The following is a 20,347-nucleotide window of genomic DNA, read 5'->3' as shown; positions in this document are numbered from 1 at the left end:
TTTTCCTTCTAACTATAGTAACATAGTAGATGATGACAGATAAAGACCTGCACAGTCCATCTAGTCTGCCCAACAAGAAAACTCATAGCAGATGGTATGATGCAATATAAAAAGAGCTGTGGTGTGCCCCCCTACTGAAAAAGAGCTCACTCGACCAAGACAAGCTCAAAAACTACCGTCTAGTCTCTAACATTCTTTCCTAGCAAAACTTATAGAAAAGACAGATTGCATTCAACTCAACGACTGGCTAATTGAAAGTAATTGATAGGCCCATGTCAATCTGGCTTCAGACTTGGGTACGGAACAGACAGTTCTTGTGTCCCTTCTTGATAATCTGCAGATAAACCGTGACAATGCTGGGGTTGCTGGATTTCTCAGCCGCCTTCAACACTGTGGATCATAATATCATGCTTACAAGACTGGCAGAAATAAGTGTCAGTGGTACAGTACTAGGCAAAACACACAGTGGATCCAAAAAAGTCCTCTCACAATGAGTGTCTTCCTGAACAAGGTCTTTATTGACAGTAGCAGAAATGACCCGACACGTGACGTGTTTCGGCCGTGAGGCCTGCGTCAGGGGTCTATAAAATAATATAATATACAAAGACATGCATAAAAATACAATTATGATTAAAAACATGAATAAAAACTTGAACATCCATATACAATTTCTTGTACAAATTTAGACAAATAAAACATCAGAATGAAAGATGCAAAGTATATATACTTACATGGTTCAAATCCTATTTGTCAGACAGACAACAATCAGTTCTGTTCAGTAACAGCACATTATTACCTTGGGCACTAAACTGTGGAGTGCCACAGGGATCTATACTGTCTCCCATTTTATGTAATATCTACCTCAAGCCTCTTGCTAAGCTGCTTTGGTCGATGGATACATCAACGAAATACTACATCTATGCTGATGATGTGCAATTACTCATACCCATTGAACCAGATCTACCCACAGCTCTAAGTAAACGGTCTGCCTGCCTAACTGCAACTCAGGAATGGGCAAACAACAACAAACTCTGCCTGAACTCAAGCAAAACAGAGATTCTTAATACCTTTTGGAAAGTATGAACTACCCCTAAAATCACAGCTCAGGAATCTTGGGCTACTGCTAGACTCATCACTCACTCTGATCCCGCAAATTGAAACAACCTTTAAAAATTGTCTCTATCACCTATGGCAACTACAAAATCTCTCTCCATATATTGGAAAGACGAGTCTGACCACAGTGGTCCATGCTGTGATTATATCACAACTAGACTACTGTAATGCCCTATACACTGGTCAAACCAACAAGAGTTTGCATCAGATCCAAATAATTCAGAATTCAAAAACTACCAGTACCTTACAGGGCTAAATTTAAAACTCTGTTTGATTTTAAAGGCCCTCAAACAAAATGGACCAGAGTACTTAAAGAATGTTAGCCTTCCACACACCTTTGGGAGACCTCTTGAGATCTTCTCAAGGATCATCACTATCTGTCCCCTCATCAAAAGAAATTGTACGATGTGATACCTGCCAGCCAGCCTTCTCAGGAGTAGTCCCCATGCTCTGGAATTTACTCCCAGAGGGACTACTATAACTCAAGACCACCTCTACGTCAGGAAGCAGGTGAAAGCCCAGTTCTCCTGCCAAGCCTTTAAAACATAGGGTGACTGACGATACACTCATTCTGCACCTGGACTAGCTTGCTACACCCACTATAACTTAGATCAGTTCTCTATATCTTATTTAACAGTACAAAGAACTTGCCTTGAGTTTAGTCACCCATCTATTAATCCCAACTGATTCTGTACGGTATATCTTGTCCCCGTCTTGGCCCCTCAGCTATATGGTAAGCTGTATTGTAGAAAAGCATTAGTATCATAACCATAGGCACTGACTCCGTGGGTGCTGTGGGTGCTCGAGCACCCCCAATATTTGACCCTCCGGAAGTTCCCAGCCCGACCTGCCCACTCTCTTCTCCCTCAACAGTCCTCCGCCCTCGCCTTCCTGCGTGACGCCCAGAATTTAAAACTCATCTTACCTCGAGGTCCCGGCAGCAGCAGTGAAAAGCGAGCAGGCTCAGTGCTTCAGCCTTCCCTTCTCTCTCAGCTCTGGTCCCGCCCTTGCGGAAACAGGAAATAAGGGCAGGACCAGAGCTGAGAGAGAAGGGAAGGCTGAAGTGCTGAGCCTGCTCGCTTTTCACTGCTGCGGCCGGGACCCCGAAGTAAGATGAGTTTTAAATTCTGGGCGTCACGCAGGAAGGCGAGGGCGGAGGACTGTTGGTGAGGCCCCACCTGGAGCATTGTGTTCAGTTTTGGAGGCCGTATCTTGCTAAGGATGTAAAAAGAATTGAAGCAGTGCAAAGAAAAGCTACGAGAATGGTATGAGATTTGCGTTACAAGACGTATGAGGAGAGACTTGCGGACCTAAACATGTATACGCTGGAGAAAAGGAGAAACGGGTGATATGATACAGACGTTCAAATATTTGAAAGGTATTAATCCGCAAACGAACCTTTTCCGGAGATGCGAAGGCGGTAGAACGAGAGAACATGAAATGAGATTGAAGGGGGGCAGACTCAAGAAAAATGTCAGGAAGTATTTTTTCACTTAGAGAGTGGTGGATGCTTGGAATGCCCTCCCGCGGGAGGTGGTGGAAATGAAAACGGTAACGGAATTCAAACATGCGTGGGATAAACATAAAGGAATCCTGTTCAGAAGGAATGGATCCTCAAGAGCTTAGCCGAGATTGGGTGGCAGAGCCGGTGGTGGGAGATGGGGCTGGTGGTTGGGAGGTGGGGATAGTGCTGGGCAGACATACAGTCTGTGCCAGAGCCAGTGGTGGGAGGCGGGACTGGTGGTTGGGAGGCGGGGATAGTGCTGGGCAGACTTATACGGTCTGTGCCAGAGCCGGTGATGGGAGGCGGGACTGGTGGTTGGGAGGCGGGGATAGTGCTGGGCAGACTTATACAGTCTGTGCCAGAGCCGGTGATGGGAGGCGGGACCGGTGGTTGGGAGGCGGGGATAGTGCTGGGCAGAGTTATACGGTCTGTGACAGAGCTGGTGGTGGGAGGCGGGGCTGATGGTTGAGAGGCGGGGATAGTGCGGGGCAGACTTATACGGTCTGTGCCCTGAAGAGGACAGGTACAAATCAAAGTAGGGTATACACAAGAAAAGTAGCACATATGAGTTTATCTTGTTGGGCAGACTGGATGGACCGTGCAGGTCTTTCTCTGCCGTCATCTACTATGTTACTATGTAACTATGTTATTTGAATGTTCTAATTTTGTGCTTATTAGATATTCCATCACTATATACTTTCATCATATTATATCTCTGTTATTTGAATTTCAGTGCTGTTAAAAGTACTAAGCATGATGTACTTAGGAACAACAAACATAGTTTGAAATGTCTATATGCGAATGCCAGGAGCCTAAGAAATAAGATGGGGGAGTTGGAATATATTGCACTAAATGAAAAATTAGATATAATAGGCATCTCTGAGACCTTGTGGAAGGAGGATAACCAGTGGGACACTGTCATACCGGGGTACAAATTATATCGTAGTGATAGGGTGAATCGGATTGGTGGAGGGGTAGCATTGTATATTAACGAGAGCCTTGAATCAAATAGATTGAAAATTCTGCAGGAAACAAAACACTCCTTGGAATCACTGTGGATTGAAATTCCATGTGCAAAGGGGAAAAGGATAGTGATAGGAGTGTACTACCGTCCGCCTGGCCAGGACGAACAGACGGATGCGGAAATGTTAAAGGAAATCAGGGACGCAAACAAACTGGGCAACACAATAATAATGAGGGATTTCAATTACCCGCATATAGACTGGGTTAATGTAACATCTGTACACGCAAGGGACATAAGATTTCTTGATGAAATCAAGGACAGCTTCATGGAACAGCTAGTTCAGGAGCCGACAAGAGAAGGAAAAATACTAGACTTAGTCCTTAGTGGTGCTCATGATCTAGTGCAGGGGGTAATGATACGAGGGCCGCTTGATAACAGTGATCATAATATGATCGGTTTTGATATTGGCATTGAAGGAAGTGAAACTAGGAAATCAAGTACGCTAGCGTTTAACTATAGAAAAGGTGATTACGACAAAATGAGAAAAATGGTGAAAAAAAGACTGAAAGGAGCAGCTCGCAGAGTAAAAAACTTGCATCAGGCGTGGATGCTGTTTAAAAACACCATCCTGGAGGTTCAGGACAAATATATTCCACGTATTAGAAAAAAGGGAAAAAAGACTAAACGTCAGCCGGCATGGCTAAACAGTAAGATAAAGGAAATCATTAGAGCCAAAAAACAATCCTTCAGAAAGTGGAGAAGAGAACCAACTGAAAGTAACAGGATAGATCATAAGGAATGCAAAGCGGAGATAAGGAGGGCAAAAAAGGACTTTGAGAAGAAATTAGCGTTGGAAGCAAAAATACATAGTAAAAATTTTTTTAGATACATTAAAAGCAGGAAACCGGCCAAAGAGTCGGTTGGGCCGCTGGACGAAAATGGTGTTAAAAGGGCGATCAAGGAGGACAAAGCCGTAGCGGAGAAATTAAATGAATTCTTTGCTTCGGTCTTCACCGAGGAGGATTTGGGGGGGACACCGGTGCCGGAAAGAATATTTGAAGCGGGGGAGTCGGAGAAACTAAACAAATTCTCTGTAACCTTGGAGGATGTAATGGGTCAGTTCAGCAAGCTGAAGAGTAGTAAATCACCGGGACCTGATGGTATTCATCCCAGAGTATTAATAGAACTAAAAAATGAACTTGCGAAGCTACTGTTTGAAATATGCAATCTGTCCCTAAAATCGAGTGTAGTACCGGAAGACTGGAGGGTAGCCAATGTTACTCCGGTTTTTAAGAAGGGTTCCAGAGGAGATCCGGGAAATTATAGACCGGTGAGTCTGACGTCGGTGCCGGGCAAGATGGTGGAGGCTATTATTAAGAATAAAATTGCAGAGCATATACAAAAACATGGACTGATGAGACAAAGTCAGCACGGATTTAGTGAAGGGAAGTCTTGCCTCACCAATCTAATGCATTTTTTTGAGGGGGTAAGCAAACATGTGGACAATGGGGAGCCGGTTGATATTGTATATCTGGATTTTCAGAAGGCGTTTGACAAAGTGCGGCACGAAAGACTCCTGAAGAAATTGCAGAGTCATGGAATCGGAGGTTGGGTATTATTATGGATTAAGAACTGGTTGAAAGATAGGAAGCAGAGAGTAGGATTGCGTGGCCAGTATTCTCAGTGGAGGAGGGTAGTTAGTGGGGTCCCGCAGGGGTCTGTGCTGGGTCCGTTGCTTTTTAATGTATTTATAAATGACCTAGAGATGGGAATAACTAGTGAGGTAATTAAATTCGCCGATGACACAAAATTATTCAGGGTCGTCAAGTCGCAGGAGGAATGTGAACGATTACAGGAGGACCTTGCGAGACTGGGAGAATGGGCGTGCAAGTGGCAGATGAAGTTCAATGTTGACAAGTGCAAAGTGATGCATGTGGGTAAGAGGAACCCGAATTATAGCTACGTCTTGCAAGGTTCCGCGTTAGGAGTTACGGATCAAGAAAGGGATCTGGGTGTCGTCGTCGATGATACGCTGAAACCTTCTGCTCAGTGTGCTGCTGCGGCTAGGAAAGCGAATAGAATGTTGGGTGTTATTAGGAAGGGTATGGAGTCCAGGTGTGCGGATGTTATAATGCCGTTGTATCGCTCCATGGTGCGACCGCACCTGGAGTATTGTGTTCAGTACTGGTCTCCGTATCTCAAAAAAGATATAGTAGAATTGGAAAAGGTACAGCGAAGGGCGACGAAAATGATAGTGGGGATGGGACGACTTTCCTATGAAGAGAGGCTGAGAAGGCTAGGGCTTTTCAGCTTGGAGAAGAGATGGCTGAGGGGAGATATGATAGAAGTGTATAAAATAATGAGTGGAATGGATCGGGTGGATGTGAAGCGACTGTTCACGCTATCCAAAAATACTAGGACTAGAGGGCATGAGTTGAAGCTACAGTGTGGTAAATTTAAAACGAATCGGAGAAAATTTTTCTTCACCCAACGTGTAATTAGACTCTGGAATTCGTTGCCGGAGAACGTGGTACGGGCGGTTAGCTTGACGGAGTTTAAAAAGGGGTTAGATAGATTCCTAAAGGACAAGTCCATAGACCGCTATTAAATGGACTTGTAAAAATTCCGCATTTTTAGGTATAACTTGTCTGGAATGTTTTTACGTTTGGGGAGCGTGCCAGGTGCCCTTGACCTGGATTGGCCACTGTCGGTGACAGGATGCTGGGCTAGATCGACCTTTGGTCTTTCCCAGTATGGCACTACTTATGTACTTATGTGTATATTTTTGATACTGCTTCATGGTAGTCTTATTAGGTTTCAGTTTGCTGTTTTCAAGTTTTCCTCTTTCATTGTATTTGTTTATATTTGTACATTTTACTGTAATGATATTAACAAAATTTTGATGTTAAACTGTACCTACTGTACACCACTTTGGGTGAATCTCTTCATAAACGCCGGATAAGCAGCATAAAATGTTTTGTAATTTTGTTTGGGATCTTGCCAGGTATTTGTGACCTGGATTCAGTGGCGTAGCCACAGGTGGGCCTGGGTGGGCCGGGGCCCACCCATTTAGGGCTCAGGCCCACCCAACAGTAGCACACGTTTAGCAGTAGCTGGAGGGGATCCCAAGCTTGGCCAACTGAAGACTTCCCCCTGATGGCAACGAAAACGCTTCTCTCCACGATACTGGCACCTGCGCATGCTCTGTTTTCAGCGCATGCCTGCTGCAGACTGCCAAGGTGGAAAGAAGCATTTCCCCGCCAGCTGAGGTATTTTTTTTGGTGGTGGTTGGGACGTGGGAGAACACTAACACTTAGTGCCCACTCACTTCTTCCCTAGGCCCACCCAAAATCTGTTGTCTGGCTACGCCCCTGCCTGGATTGGCCACTGTTGGAAACAGGATGCTGGGCGTGATGGACCTTCGGTCTGTCCCAGTGTGGCAATACTTATGTAAATATAACATTCATAATTGATCTTGATCTGTTCTTAACATAATCGGGTGGGGAGGGCACAGACTGTGGAAGTCTGCCTGGCACTGTCTTATTTCCAAACTACTGCAGTTGCTGTTGAAGCCCACTCTAGTCCATTCAGATCTGTCGAGCCTTATTTCTCGATTACTGAAGTTGTCATCCAGTATCACTCATTAAATATGTTGAACAGAGTAGGCCCCAGGACAGATAAGTACTTAAGTATTGCCATACTGGGACAGACCAAAGGTCCATCGAGCCCAGCATCCTGTTTCCAACAGTAGCCAATCCAGGTCTGAAATACCTGGCAAGATCCCAAAAAAGTACAAAACATTTTATGCTGCTTATCCCAGAAACATTTTCCCCAAGTCCAATTTAATAATGGTCTATGGACTTTTCCTTTAGGAAGCCGTCCAAACCTTTTTTAAACTAACCACCTTTACAGTTGTTGCACTCCATGACTCACTTTCTTTCTTTTGAGCAAATTCCTACTCTCCCCCAGATTCTTCCTATCAAATCCTCATACCCAGGTCCTCCCTATAAGTTTCTTTCTCTCTATTCCCTCTGTCCACCAGACTGACAGCCTTTTCCCAGGAAAATCTTTTCCTTCACTCACTCTTCAGCACGCCCTCTCCCACCTGCCCCACCCCTAGTCTGTATCTCCTCAAGCAGACCTCACTACAGCAGGTTTCATGAGCTGCTTTTTCATTTGTTTTCATGGATGACATGATGTCATGGCTGTTTCTGTCTGGGAGGATAATACTTCCCCTTTGGGGAGGAGTTGCATGAATCATGGTTTCAGGTGCTGAGATACCTTCTCGGGCTCTGCCAGTTCCATTTCTGGAGACAAAGAATAGGGAGGGCAGCCTGGCAGCTGCAGAGCTTGTAGGAGGCATGTTAACCACCTCACATAGCGACCATGCACTGGGAAAAGGTTTTACGCCTCAGGAAGCGCAAGGTAAGGCACAGCAAATCTTACTTTCACGGGGAATGTGGGCAGGGAGGACAAGTGCCTGTCATAGTGGAACTTGCTAAGTATTTTATGTGACTGAGGATGAGATGCAGTTCAGGGGAATTCTCACTATCTTTGCACTGGTCCTGGGGGCAGGGTAATTTCATTAAGTGTGTTCAAGTTGTTTGGCTTTGGGCATAGAAAATAGTTGGGGAGTTTTTGTACATTTCTTGCGGTAACTCCCATCCTCCTTCAGTGTTTGGACTCTGTCCTGGTTACTATCATATTGTTTAGGATTTTATTACCAGGCAGGTGTATTCAGTGCTGTTTTATGGTCTTTTCTAATGCTTATGTTTGTTCGGTAGATCTTCCTGTTTTTCCACTTGTCTTTATTATTGCAATAAATGAATTGGTTTACATTGCTCAAAGCTGCTGCAGATCGCGGCTTCATCCCAGCTTGCTTTGTGAACTTGTATAATGTGTTGGGAAGGTACCACAGTTGCCTCAGTGCTTATCTCCCTTCTATAAATTTCAACTGGATTAGTGTCACTGGCCAATGAGCAGATTATAAAATTCAGTGTTCATCATTTTAACAGTCAGCAGTATTTAAGCAATTACTCTTTTATCAAACCATGCTAGCGGTCCCCGGTGTGGTAATGCTGACTAGCTGAGTGACATCATCCAACAGAGCCCGGTGTATTCATTGACTAGCAAGATTAAGAAGTTTCTAATAGTGTCCCACTGCACGAGTGTGGGTCCCTCAGTCTTGTTTTTTTCCATGCCGCAGGGAGGACACATTTTCTGTTCTGTCAGTGCATGTATCTCTCTTTAACAATGTGACTAGCTTTCCATTTCTCAGCTAGTAATTTTTTTTATTATTATTATTTTTTTTGTTCTTACTGTCCTTTATTTTTCACGAGCTGTTAGGCTCGATTAGGCCAGAGTACTGACCTCAGTTTGACCGCTGCCCCTTTTTCGGTTCACAATTGAGTTTAATTTGGCTGCAGTTCGTTTCTCAATGTCCCAGGAGACCCAGTGGCTTCAAGACGTGTGCCCAATGTAATCGGGTGATTTCTATGACGGACCTCTATCATATCTCCCCTCAACCATCTCTTCTCCAAGCTGAAGAGCCCTAGCTGCTTCAGCCATCCCTCATAGGGAAGCCGTCCCATCCCCTTTATCATTTTCATTGCCCTTTTCTAATTCTACTATAACTTTTACAGATGCGGTGACCTGAATTGCACACAGTATTCAAGGTTCAGTTGATACAAAGGCATTATAACGTTCTCATTTTTGCTTTCCATTCCTTTCCTAATAACACCTAACATTCTATTTGCGTTCTTAGTCGCCACTGCACAATGAGCAAAAGGTTTCAAAGTATCAATGATGACACCTAGATCCTTCTCCTTAATGTGGAACCTTGCATTATGTGACTGTAATTCTGGTTCCTCGCTCACATTAAATGTCATCTGCCATTTGGATGCCCAGTCTTGTAAGGTCCTCTTGCAATTTTTCACATTCCTCTTGTGATTTAACAACTTTGAATAACTTTTTGTCATCAGCAAATTAAATTACCTCACTAGTTACTCCCATCTCTAGGTCATTTATAAATATGTTAAAAAGCAGCGGTCCCAGCACAGACCCCTGGGGATCCCCACTATCTACCCTTCTCCATTGAGAATACTGACCATTTAACCCTAAACTCTTGTCTATCTTTTACTCAATTTTTAATCCACAATAGGATATTAGAGAGTTATAGGCTAGGAGGTAATTTCCTCAGGAGTCTTTCATGAGGAACTTTGTCAAATAGTCCTGTTACTCTATCTTATCTATCTATCTATATGTTCCATCTATACTTACACCCTATGCTGTCTATTAAAATGTTGTATTGTGTAATGTGATGGCATTGTAATGTAGTATACTATGCCATACTTTGTATTATTGTTTGAATTTGTTTTGCTGCTGTAATTGTCTATTACTTCTGTTTGACTAATTCTTGCAGTACACGGCCTTGAGTGAATTCCTTCAAAAAGGCATTAAATACATCCTAATAAGTAAATAAATCCTAATAAAATCCAGATAACACAATATCAACCGGCTCACTTTTATCCACATGTTTGTTCACCCCTTCAAAGAAATGTAGTAGATTGGTGAATCAAGGTTTCCCTTCACTAAATCCATGTTGGCTTTGTCTCATTAATCCATGTTTATGTATATGCTCTGTAATTTTGTTCTTTATAATAGTCTCTACCATTTTGCTCAGCACCAACATCAGGCTCACCAGTCTATAATTTCCCATATCATCTCTGGAACCCTTTGTAGAAATTGGCATTACATTGGCCACTCTCCAATCTTCCGATACCGTGTTTGATTTTAAAGTTGAATTATATATTACTAACAATAGTTCTGCAAGTTCACTTTTCAATGCACTCTGGGATGTATACCATCCGGTCCAGGCAATTTGCCCCATTACATCTTCCAGGCTCGGGGTTTTCTCCCAGAATCAAGGGCAAACACCTTGACAGCACTAGCCTCGCTAGTCCGCAGCAGCAGGCAGGTCACAGCTTGGCATATGTTGAGATTTATGGGCCACAGGGCCTCAACAGTGCATGCCACCCTCATTTTACGGCTCCATTTGGACCCAGTGGACCCTAGCTTCCCAGTGGTCTCAGGTGACTGCAAATCTAGCAGATGCAATATAGGGTCTGCCAGATTTAACTCATGCCCTTCTCTGGTGGACAATTTGATCAAATTTGACTGTGGGACTAACATTCCAAATTCTGCCTCCTCAGAAGGTGTTAATAACAGGTGCATCCAACCTGGGATGGGAGGGCTATTTGGAACACTTTAAAGGCCTGTTTACTCAAGAGATTTTCTGCCACCACTAGTGAGATCGTGTTATGTGGACTGAAGTGGAAGTGACCAAAATAGAGCTAGAAGGGACAGGATAGTGATTTCCAGAGGAATCTGAGCCTTTAGTTTCATCAGCCACCCTAATTGTCTCCTTTGTCTTGGAACCAGATAAAAACTAGGTCCTTGGATTGTATTTTCGATATAAAGGTGTAAAGTTCTGGGTCAGAAGGTTTCAATATTTCTGAAGTGGAAGGTTGGAAGGTTTTTTGGCCCTCAAGCCTCAGCTTGCGAAACTCGGAGTGTCATTTTTCCTTCAGTTTTCATGTAAATGTTTTGTAAAAATTGAAGCACAAAAATCAGGTTTTTACAGACCCTGGCCAATTTGAGAATTTTCTTGATGCCTGTTCAATTTTTGTATCTACTCCTTCACCTAATGTGACTTTAATGCTTGCTTTAATATTTAGCCGGAATGTTTGACGATTTCTTTGTGTTTTCTAATTTAATATTAGTGTTATACTGTCCTGTGTAACTAATTTTCTTATTGCTCCTCCTCCTCTCTAGTTTTCTGTATTTCTGGATTATGTTTATTTAATATTCCTCACAATGTAAGATTGCCGTATTTGTTGGAAATACTTTTGTTCTGTTTTTCTGTATGTGACGAATATTGATACAGTTGTCAAAGTATCTGGATAGTAATTGTAAAATTATAAATATAAAATAAGAAAATATTTCTTTACAGATAAGGTGTTATACATGATGCAGCCAGCCAGAGGAGGTGATAGAGAAAGACAGAATTGCATAAAAGTGATGGGAAATCAGAGATTAACTGGGATCTAATAATGTATCAAGAATAAAAATTGACAATCTAAATGGGTCTTATGGTTCATACCTGCTTTTGTATGTTGGATTTGACTCATCATCTTTTAGTAGTAGCTCAAAATGAGTTAAATTTGGATACAAGAAGTATTTGGGGTCTTGCAGTCTTAACCCCCTGTTTACTGAGCTGTGCGACAGTGCTGAAACAGTCCATTCAAAGTGAATGGGCAGTGTGGGGGGGGGGGGGGGGGGGGGGTAAGTTTGTACCTTAGGCAATAGAGAGTTATGACTTGCTTTTTCAAACTTTGGAGGAGATCTGATAATGGGGTTGAAACTGAGAAGTACCCTAATCCTTCATGCCATGTTTGTCAGTGCATATGTGTGTGTGATGATTTTTTAATGTTCTATTATTCTCTTTCCAGCTCGAACGATTGGAAGTGAACAGTCTAGCCCAGACTGCCAATGCAATAGCATCCAGCAACGATGGCTACATCACTTTGGATTCAGTGGATGGGACTCCAGATCCACAAAGGACAAAAGCTGCCATCACACACCTGCAGCAGAAGATCTTAAAGCTCACTGAGCAGATCAAAATCGAACAAAGTGCCCGGGATGACAACGTGGCAGAGTACCTGAAGCTGGCGAACAATGCAGACAAGCAGCAGAGCGCTCGCATCAAGCAGGTCTTTGAGAAGAAGAACCAAAAGTCTGCACAAAACATCCAGCAGCTACAGAAGAAGCTAGAGCACTATCACCGCAAACTGCGTGAGGTAGAGCTAAACGGTATCCCACGGCAAACAAAGGATGTCTTTTGGGATATGCACCGTGGCCTGAAGGACGTGGGTGCCAAGGTCTCAGGCTTTAGTGAAGGTGTTGTGGACAGTGTTCGAGGGGGGCTTTCCACTTTCTCCCAAGCTACGCACTCTGCAGCTGGTGCAGTGGCCTCCAAACCACGGGAGATCGCCTCTCTCATCAGACACAAGTTTGGGAGTGCAGACAACATTTCCAACCTGAAGGACTCCTTAGATGAAACGCAAGTGGAGGAGGGGAATAAGACTTTAGGGCTAATTACCGCCCTTCAGCCTAGTCCTAAATATGGCAGTGAAGAAGACTGTTCTAGTGGCACCTCAGGCTCCTTAGGAGCCAATAGCAACTCTGGGGCCCCAGGGGGGGCTGGCAGTTCCAAAACCAACACTCTGGATATGCAGAGCTCAGGGTTTGAAGCTATTCTTCATGAAATCCAGGAGATTCGTGACACACAGAGCAGACTGGAAGAGTCTTTTGAGAGTTTGAAGGGTCACTATGAGAGAGATTATTCATTAATCATGCAGACTCTGCAGGAGGAGAGATACAGGTGAGTGAGGAGAAGATGCCATTTCGTTCATTTCATGACACCTTATTAAGAATAAGCTATACCAATTTTCAAATCGCTGTCTTAATTAGTTTTTTCTTAACCATCTTGTACCTTCAAGTAGACTGAAATGAAGGCCACCAAATGTGACTAAGGGTGGAAACCTGTTGTATTTCAAATGTAAGTGGCACCTTTCATCCAAAGTGAGTCTGAACAGGTGGTTTAACCCATTAGTGTCCAATGTTCCCATAATAAGCCATATGGGAACAAATTGACATGGGAATGTTGGGCACTAGTGGGTTAATACTTTGAAACCATGCCCATAGTTTCTGCGATGGCTAATTTTTCTGCAGGATTTGCTGTCAAAGGGGAAAGAAAGAACCTATAGCCAAGCGCACTTCAGTAAAGGTGACATACAGGGAGGCGATGTAACCAGACCAGCTTACCAGAGAGAAATGCAAGGTGGGTGCAGGATTCGAACATAGTGGCTGAGAGACAGTTTTGGTTTCCAGTTCAGTGTTTGCTCTGCCCAGTAGGTACTGGATCACACCCTTGTAGCCAGGCTTTATGCAGCTCTTATTCAGAGACATTTCATATCTTCCTGCCTCTCCTTTACCCAGGTAATAGGAAAGCGTTCTGTTTTTACATGAACCTGGGGATGAGAATATAAATGTCTGATCTGTGACCTCTCTCAGGCTGCCTAGTGTCCACTGTTCCCTCTAAGCTGAATGTGTGAGCGATCGCTCATAAAAACCTGGAGCATCACTCACGCTGTGCCAATGTTTGTTCACTGTCTCACTATTCTTGGTGCCCCCTCACCTCCAGATTGGTGTTCGATTGCCTTGAGTCATGCCCGACTGTGATGTACAGTCTTCCGGCTTCCTTTAGCTGTGTGTTTAAATAGTGGCATAGGAATGGGAGGGCCTGGGCCCCCTGTAGCTGTCTCAGATCCCCCCCCCCCCCCAACAAGGGTGGCCAGCCAGGTGCCTGTGTGTCTGTGCACCCCTGCCCCCGTCTGTCACGGACGCTCCCGATGCAAATGTTTCCCCTTCTCCCTCCCCGCAGTCCTTCCACCTTGCCTCCATAGCGACACAGCAGTGAATGAAGCAGGTCAGGGCTGCCTTTGACCCTCTGCCTTCCCTGGAGCACACCTTGCCTTCCTCTGATATAACTTTGTTTCTGTCCGCCCTCAAAGAAACAGGAAGTTACATCCGACGAGTGCGGGGCATTATCCTTTCTAGGGAAGGCCAAGGCTCCAAGACAGCCCTGCTTCAATCGCTGCAGTGTCACTATGGAGGCAAGGTAGAAAGAATGCGGAGAGGGAGGGGTGCTGGATCCAACAAATGAGAGAAAAGTTACTCTGCTGGGTTGGGCTGGGGAGGTGTGCTGTACCTTAAGGAGGTTAGATTGAGAACAGGAGACGGTATGAGCCTATGTAAATGGGCTGAAGCCACCCAAAACAATAGCAAAAGGTTATTAGAACTAGAGACTTTCTATGCGTGCCAATCTCTAAAACGTCAAAAGCTGTTCCAGTTGGATAGGCAGTGCCTTAAAGGGTGGAGGACATTTCATGAAATTTCTCGTTTATTAGCTAGGCTGATCTATATCCACATTGTTATTCTTTGGAACCCTTTCCCAGTTCACACTTCGCATTGCAAACTATTATGGATACAAGTGATAAGTGCTCTTCGATTGCTCGTGTGCAGAAATCCCTGGCTGGTGACTATAGTAGTCTTTGAGGTCATTGTCTTCCTTTTTTAAGGTATGCGCTGCTGCAGTTAGTAACAGCATCCTTCAGGGATATTCATTCAATCCTCAGTACGAAGCAATGGTTGGCTGGAGGTGCAAGGATTGGGATATATTGGGATATATGGCATGCTGCTTCTTTTCACATCAGCCGCATGTGTCTGTGTAATGACAGCAGGTTTGGACACTTGGCAGTAGCTGATACTTTATGTTCTATACAATGGGGCAGGTTCCTCAGGTATTCGCAGTGGCAGGGCATCCTCATGAGCTACGCAGCATAACACTCATGCCTGCTGTGCTGCAGCTTCCTGCTCTATATGGTGTTAGCAACCGTGTTACTGTGCAGTAGCAGCATCGTCATGCGCTGAGTGAACTGCACTTGCTTGTGCTTTGCTGCGACAACAACCGCAGTGACTGTGCTGTGACAGCAACCTCTTCTGAGCACTAACGGCGCCCTCACCTGCTACATAAAGGCCACAGCTTTATTTACTGCAAGCTGACATCGACCTCATCTGCTGCAGAGTGGCAGTAACACCTTTGCAACTCGCTGGCAACTGCCACTTCACTTGCACTATACCAGTGACTATTTGTACGTCAAGGCAGTGGCAACCACATGGGTTGCTCAGTGGTGACAACTTCAGAGGTTACATGAGGCTCTTCTTACAGATTTTGCATAGTGACCCCAAATCACATGTGTTGCTACACTGGCAACGTTCCCATAGTTGTGCAAGAAGCCAGCCTTTCTACTACAGACGATTTCTTGATTGAGTGCTGCTTTGCACCTCATTCTGGGGGACTGTTTGGTGTTGGTTTCCTTACTTCGACATGGGGACAATGACTTTTTGTGTTCTTCAGAAATGGCTTTTTTCTATACTGCTAAGTGGCAGCATCCTAGTCTGCTATGTATGGGTGGAACCACCTTTTCCTGGTGCTGCCTGGTATCACCTCCCTCCTGGTTTACATAGGGATACCTGTTCTTCTGTGAAAATAATGTTCTGTAGTCAGCAACACTGGCAGTCGGTTAGTAAGGTCTACCTCCGTTGTTGCTTGCAGTAATAGACTTCTGATTTCCTCAACAGCACCAGCCTCCTCTTTCTTCCTGGGTGGTCCTCTCGTGCCGATTCCTGTACCATTCTGGGCAACAGCTATACTGGTGCTGTTCAGTTCTACGTTACAACCTCCTCATCTCCTTTGGGGGTCTTACTCGCTGGCTAACTCTCCTGTGCTCTCGGCATGCATTCTGCACCTGTATCTATATATCTATCTCTCTCTATGTCGCCCTTTTTTTATCTTTCATACAGGTCATAGCATCCAAGATGATTGTTTCACTTTAAAAAAAAAAAAAAAAAAAAAACTTCATAAAGAAAGGGGCAGCGCTATGTACTACTCCAAGCAGATTCAAGATGCTAGTAATTCAAATTTATTTTTCCTATTTTCTCATAGTTGACACAATCTCAGTCGGATCTCTCTTGTGTACCAGCACCAAATTCACTAGCCCAGTTGTTTGTAAAAAAAAAGTTTCATCTTTACTGTGAAGAAACAGTGTGTTTTAAGCCTGTAAAATATATTAGATAGTTTCCTATTTTAATTATGTCCTGAAGTGTATTTCTCCTATTCAGACAGCAGATGGTGTTTCTTTTCTGTAAAGCTGTTGCAGGGAACTGAATGTTCTTTTCCTTCAACACAAGCAGGAAGTAAGCAACAGTATACTTTTAAAATCCTGTTGACTAGGATCTGATTGGCCTGGAGTTTGAAAAATTACCCAGCAGTTGCTGGCTGTTGATTCAGTCTTAACCCCGGGAGAAGAGAGAGACAGATCTCTTTGCTAAGGCTCTGTGAACAAATATATGTTGTGATCTTCTAGGTACTTTTTTGGTCCCACTCTGCTTCAGGCACTGGTTTGCTACATCCCTCTGTACTGGACTGGTCTGGTAAATTGTCATACCTGATAATAATTCCCCCCTCCCCCCCCCCCCCCCCCCCAAGATATCATTTCTTTAGCTTTACATCTCCTTACCTTCGGTGTTCCACATCTCCTAACGTGGTGAAATATTTGCATGTCAGTTGAGTATGAGCCTCAGAACAGGTTACAGCTAATGCCAGATGGCCTCATTGGCTGTTGAGTTTTAAGTGTTCTTTGCCACAGATATATTGAGCACCGTTGCTTGGCTATTCGAAATACTGAACTTTCCAGTAACCCATTGGTCTAGTCTGGTCTTATAGGACTAAAGGAAAGAAAATTATTAGGTAAGATGTGTTTTTCCCTTATGTCCTTTTCAGGGCTTCCCCCCCCCCCCCCCCCCCCAGCGAGTCCTGCACCCTTCCTCTCACTCCCCTACTTACTGTTTTTCTAGGACTCGGCAGCGCGAACGATGCAGGCAGCGATTGAGAGACGCTGGCAGCATCAGAGCTTTCCTCTGCGAGTCCCACCTACATTGTTTCAACTTCCTGTTTCCACATAGGTGGGACTCACAGAGGGAAGCTCTGACGCTGCCAACCTCTCTCAATCGCTGCACCGTTCGTGCTGCTGAGTCCGACGCTGGCAGCCTTTCTATCACTTTGCTGGCAGGCAGTGGGGAAGGAGGATGGGCTGGGGGAAGAAGAATCGCTGGGCAGGGGAGAGAGGAGAATCGCTGGACATCGATGGGAGGGCAGGGAAAAGAGAATTGCTGGACATCGATGGGAGGGGGAGGGCAGGGAATTGCTGGAGCTCGATGGGAGGGCAGGGAAAAGAGAATTGCTGGACATTAATGGGGAGCGGAGGGCAGGGATGAGAGAATTGCTGAACATGTAGGGGAGGGCAGGGAAGAGAGAATTGCTGGACATCGATGGGAGGGCAGGGGAGAGAGGAGAATCACTGGATATGGATGGGAGGGCAGGGAAGAGAGAATTGCTGGACATGGATGGAAGGGGAGGGCAGGGGAGAGAGGAGAATCGCTGGACATGGATGGCAGGGGTGGACGGGGCAGAGAAGAATTGCTAGACATGGATGGGAGGGGAGGGCAGGGGAAGGAGGAGACATACTGGACATGGATGGGAGGAGAGGTCAGGGAAGAGAGATTCGGTGGACATGGATGGAAGGGGAGGGCAGGGGAGAGAGGAGAATCGTTGGGCATGGATGAGAGGGGAGGGGAGAGGAGAATCGCTGGACATGGATGGCAGGGGAGGACGGGACAGAGGAGAATCGCTGGATATGGGAGGGGAGGGCAGGGGAGAGAGGAGACGCTGGACATGGATGGAGGGAAGAGAGGAAGGAGATGCACATGGATGGGAGGGCAGGGAGAGAGGAGAAATGCTGGAAATGGATGGAGAGGAGATTAGGAGAATTGCTGGACATGGATGGATTGAGGGGTTGGGGGGGAGAGAGAAGAAATGCTGGGCATGGCTGGAGGGGAGGAAAGAAAAAAGAAGATGCACATGGATGGAGATGAGGGAAAGGGAAGAGAGGCGAAAAACTGCGTATGGATGGAGAAAATAGGCAAAAGCTGGATCCACTTTATACCTCCTCTAGTCAATTCCACAGAGGAGTTTACTTATGGATGTAGGGCAAGAAATGAAGATGAAAGTAAAGAAATAAATGGAAAGGAAGCCCTGGAAACGGTGTTAAGAGAACAGATAGCAGCAGAATCAGAGACTGAGACAAATATCGATAGAAAAACAAAGTCACCAGACAACAAAGGTAGAAAAAATCATTTTATTTTCATTTTAGTGTTTGGAATATGTCCAATTTGAGAATTTACATCTGATGTCTTATTTTGCACTGGGTATACTGGAGCTGTAACAGCTTACAGAAATTATTTATAATGAAAAAAATCACGTTATTTTTTTGTCCTATACTAGTATATTTTCAATGATGTCTGTTTATATGCGCCATGGCTGGTATAAGGGGTTGTGGCTAATGTGACTGTGGCTATAATAGGGGTGGAGCCATGTGGTGACCCCGCCCATAATAAGTACCAGCACCTTTTTTTCTACAAAAAAAGCACTGGGCCGTTTAAGCATTCTTTGAAAAATAAAAAAACATAATCAGTCTTTGAAAAGCTTTTAGGGGGAGGGGGGGGGACTTTCACTCTCCTTGCATCCAGGATGAATTGTACTTCCAGTTCTGCTCTCCAGTTATTAAGGTGGGTGTTGTTGGGAGGAGAGGCAGCTTTTCATGTTGTGACATGCCAGTATATTGCTGTGATTTCTCTCATGCTGGAGCAACTGCAGTATTCATACATAGAACCATAGGTAAAAATATGAATTTGGATTTTTAAGAAAGGCGGTAAATAAATCAGGCATTCTGCAGGTCTGGTAGCAATAGTTTAATTGCATTTCATGTGAAGTTTTGTTATGCAAGACATTGTGACCACAATTGTCCTTCCTCTCCCCACTGGTGGCCTGTAATACTCTGTGGGAAGGGAATTCAGCAGCTCTCTTGTTTGTAGGTGTGAACGTCTGGAGGAGCAATTGAATGACCTGACAGAGCTGCACCAGAATGAGATCCTGAACCTGAAACAGGAACTGGCGAGTATGGAGGAAAAGATTGCTTATCAGTCCTATGAGCGGGCACGAGATATACAGGTGAGTGGGGCTGTGCCTCCTTCCTGCTGTCTCAAATTCTATCCATGTAGTTTCTGAGGATCACTCGTGTTGACGACAAAATATATAGAGCAATGTGGGAAACAAACTCCAGTTGACTGTTTCTGTGAACTGTTGTATTTTGCATTGGAGGCATAATCATTACGGCTTTGTCCTGCCTATGGGTGTGTCAGTGCTGCATATTGGGATCTGGGTCATCTGGAGCTGGGAAAACTGCCAAATAGGTTTGTATACATAACTTATCCCCAGCAAGAACCAAAACATCCCAGTAATAGGAAAGCAGTTCACAAAACAAGGACATCAGCTGAAAAACTGAAAAAAAGCACATTTGGGAATCTCCCAATCTTTGTTTATATACCAAAGATTGGTAGATTCCCGAATGAGTTTCTGAAAATAAACACTTCACTAAATAGATAGAAAATACCACATTCAAAAGTGAAATTGTGCAAATAGAATTGATTGAAGAAGGAAAAAGCCTCAGAATCCTGTTGAGAGCCTTGAATTCCGTTGAGACCCTTGAATTTTTATTCATAGACTAGATAGAGTGATTCACTTCATGGATTAAAAAAATATATATATATTTAACTAAATCCCATAGTAATATTTAATGAATCAGATGAAACTGTTTAAATTATACTTTTTTGATATTTTGAAAAACTTATCTGAGCAAATGCCGTAAGCCCACTGAACCCCATGAAGTGAATCACCCTATCCATTCTATGAGTAAAACTTCAATGCTCTAGACGGAGTTCTAATGCTTTTTCCTCAGTGGGTGGCAGTAAGTGCCCCCCTCCCCCCAAATGGCACATTGCAAGGGCGAACTTAACACAGGGCCATTTCTTTTTTTCCATCTTTTTACCTGCTGTGGTAAATGGTGACTCAGCACACGGCAAAAACTCGCAGTGCCGCTTGGACAGGGCCTTTTTTACCGCAGCTTAGTAGAAGGGGCCCTTGGGGGCAGTAGCACACACTGCCTGGCCTCTGGGGATGCTGGATC

The 20,347-nt window shown here is 44.4% G+C and overlaps 1 protein-coding gene across 6 annotated transcripts in view; it reads left to right on the top strand.

Annotated features, from left to right (window-relative positions):
• The window catches only part of TMCC1 (transmembrane and coiled-coil domain family 1), a 150,714-nt gene that overhangs the window by 126,270 nt on the left and 4,097 nt on the right, over positions 1–20,347 (top strand). For 5 of the 6 annotated variants that reach the window (XM_030205752.1, XM_030205754.1, XM_030205755.1 and 2 more), the window contains 2 exons: positions 12,092–13,023; positions 19,197–19,332. In XM_030205752.1, coding sequence (XP_030061612.1) covers positions 12,092–13,023; positions 19,197–19,332 — 1,068 coding nt within the window. Of the gene's footprint in view, positions 1–7,894; positions 8,007–12,091; positions 13,024–19,196; positions 19,333–20,347 lie in introns of those variants that run through there. The other variant, XM_030205756.1, reaches the window with a different exon arrangement.

This window comes from Microcaecilia unicolor, chromosome 6 (genome assembly GCF_901765095.1).
Source record: "Microcaecilia unicolor chromosome 6, aMicUni1.1, whole genome shotgun sequence".
NCBI classification, from domain to species: domain Eukaryota; kingdom Metazoa; phylum Chordata; class Amphibia; order Gymnophiona; family Siphonopidae; genus Microcaecilia; species Microcaecilia unicolor.
Note: the sequence above shows the minus strand (reverse complement) of the source record. Positions and strands in the feature narration are given on the sequence as shown.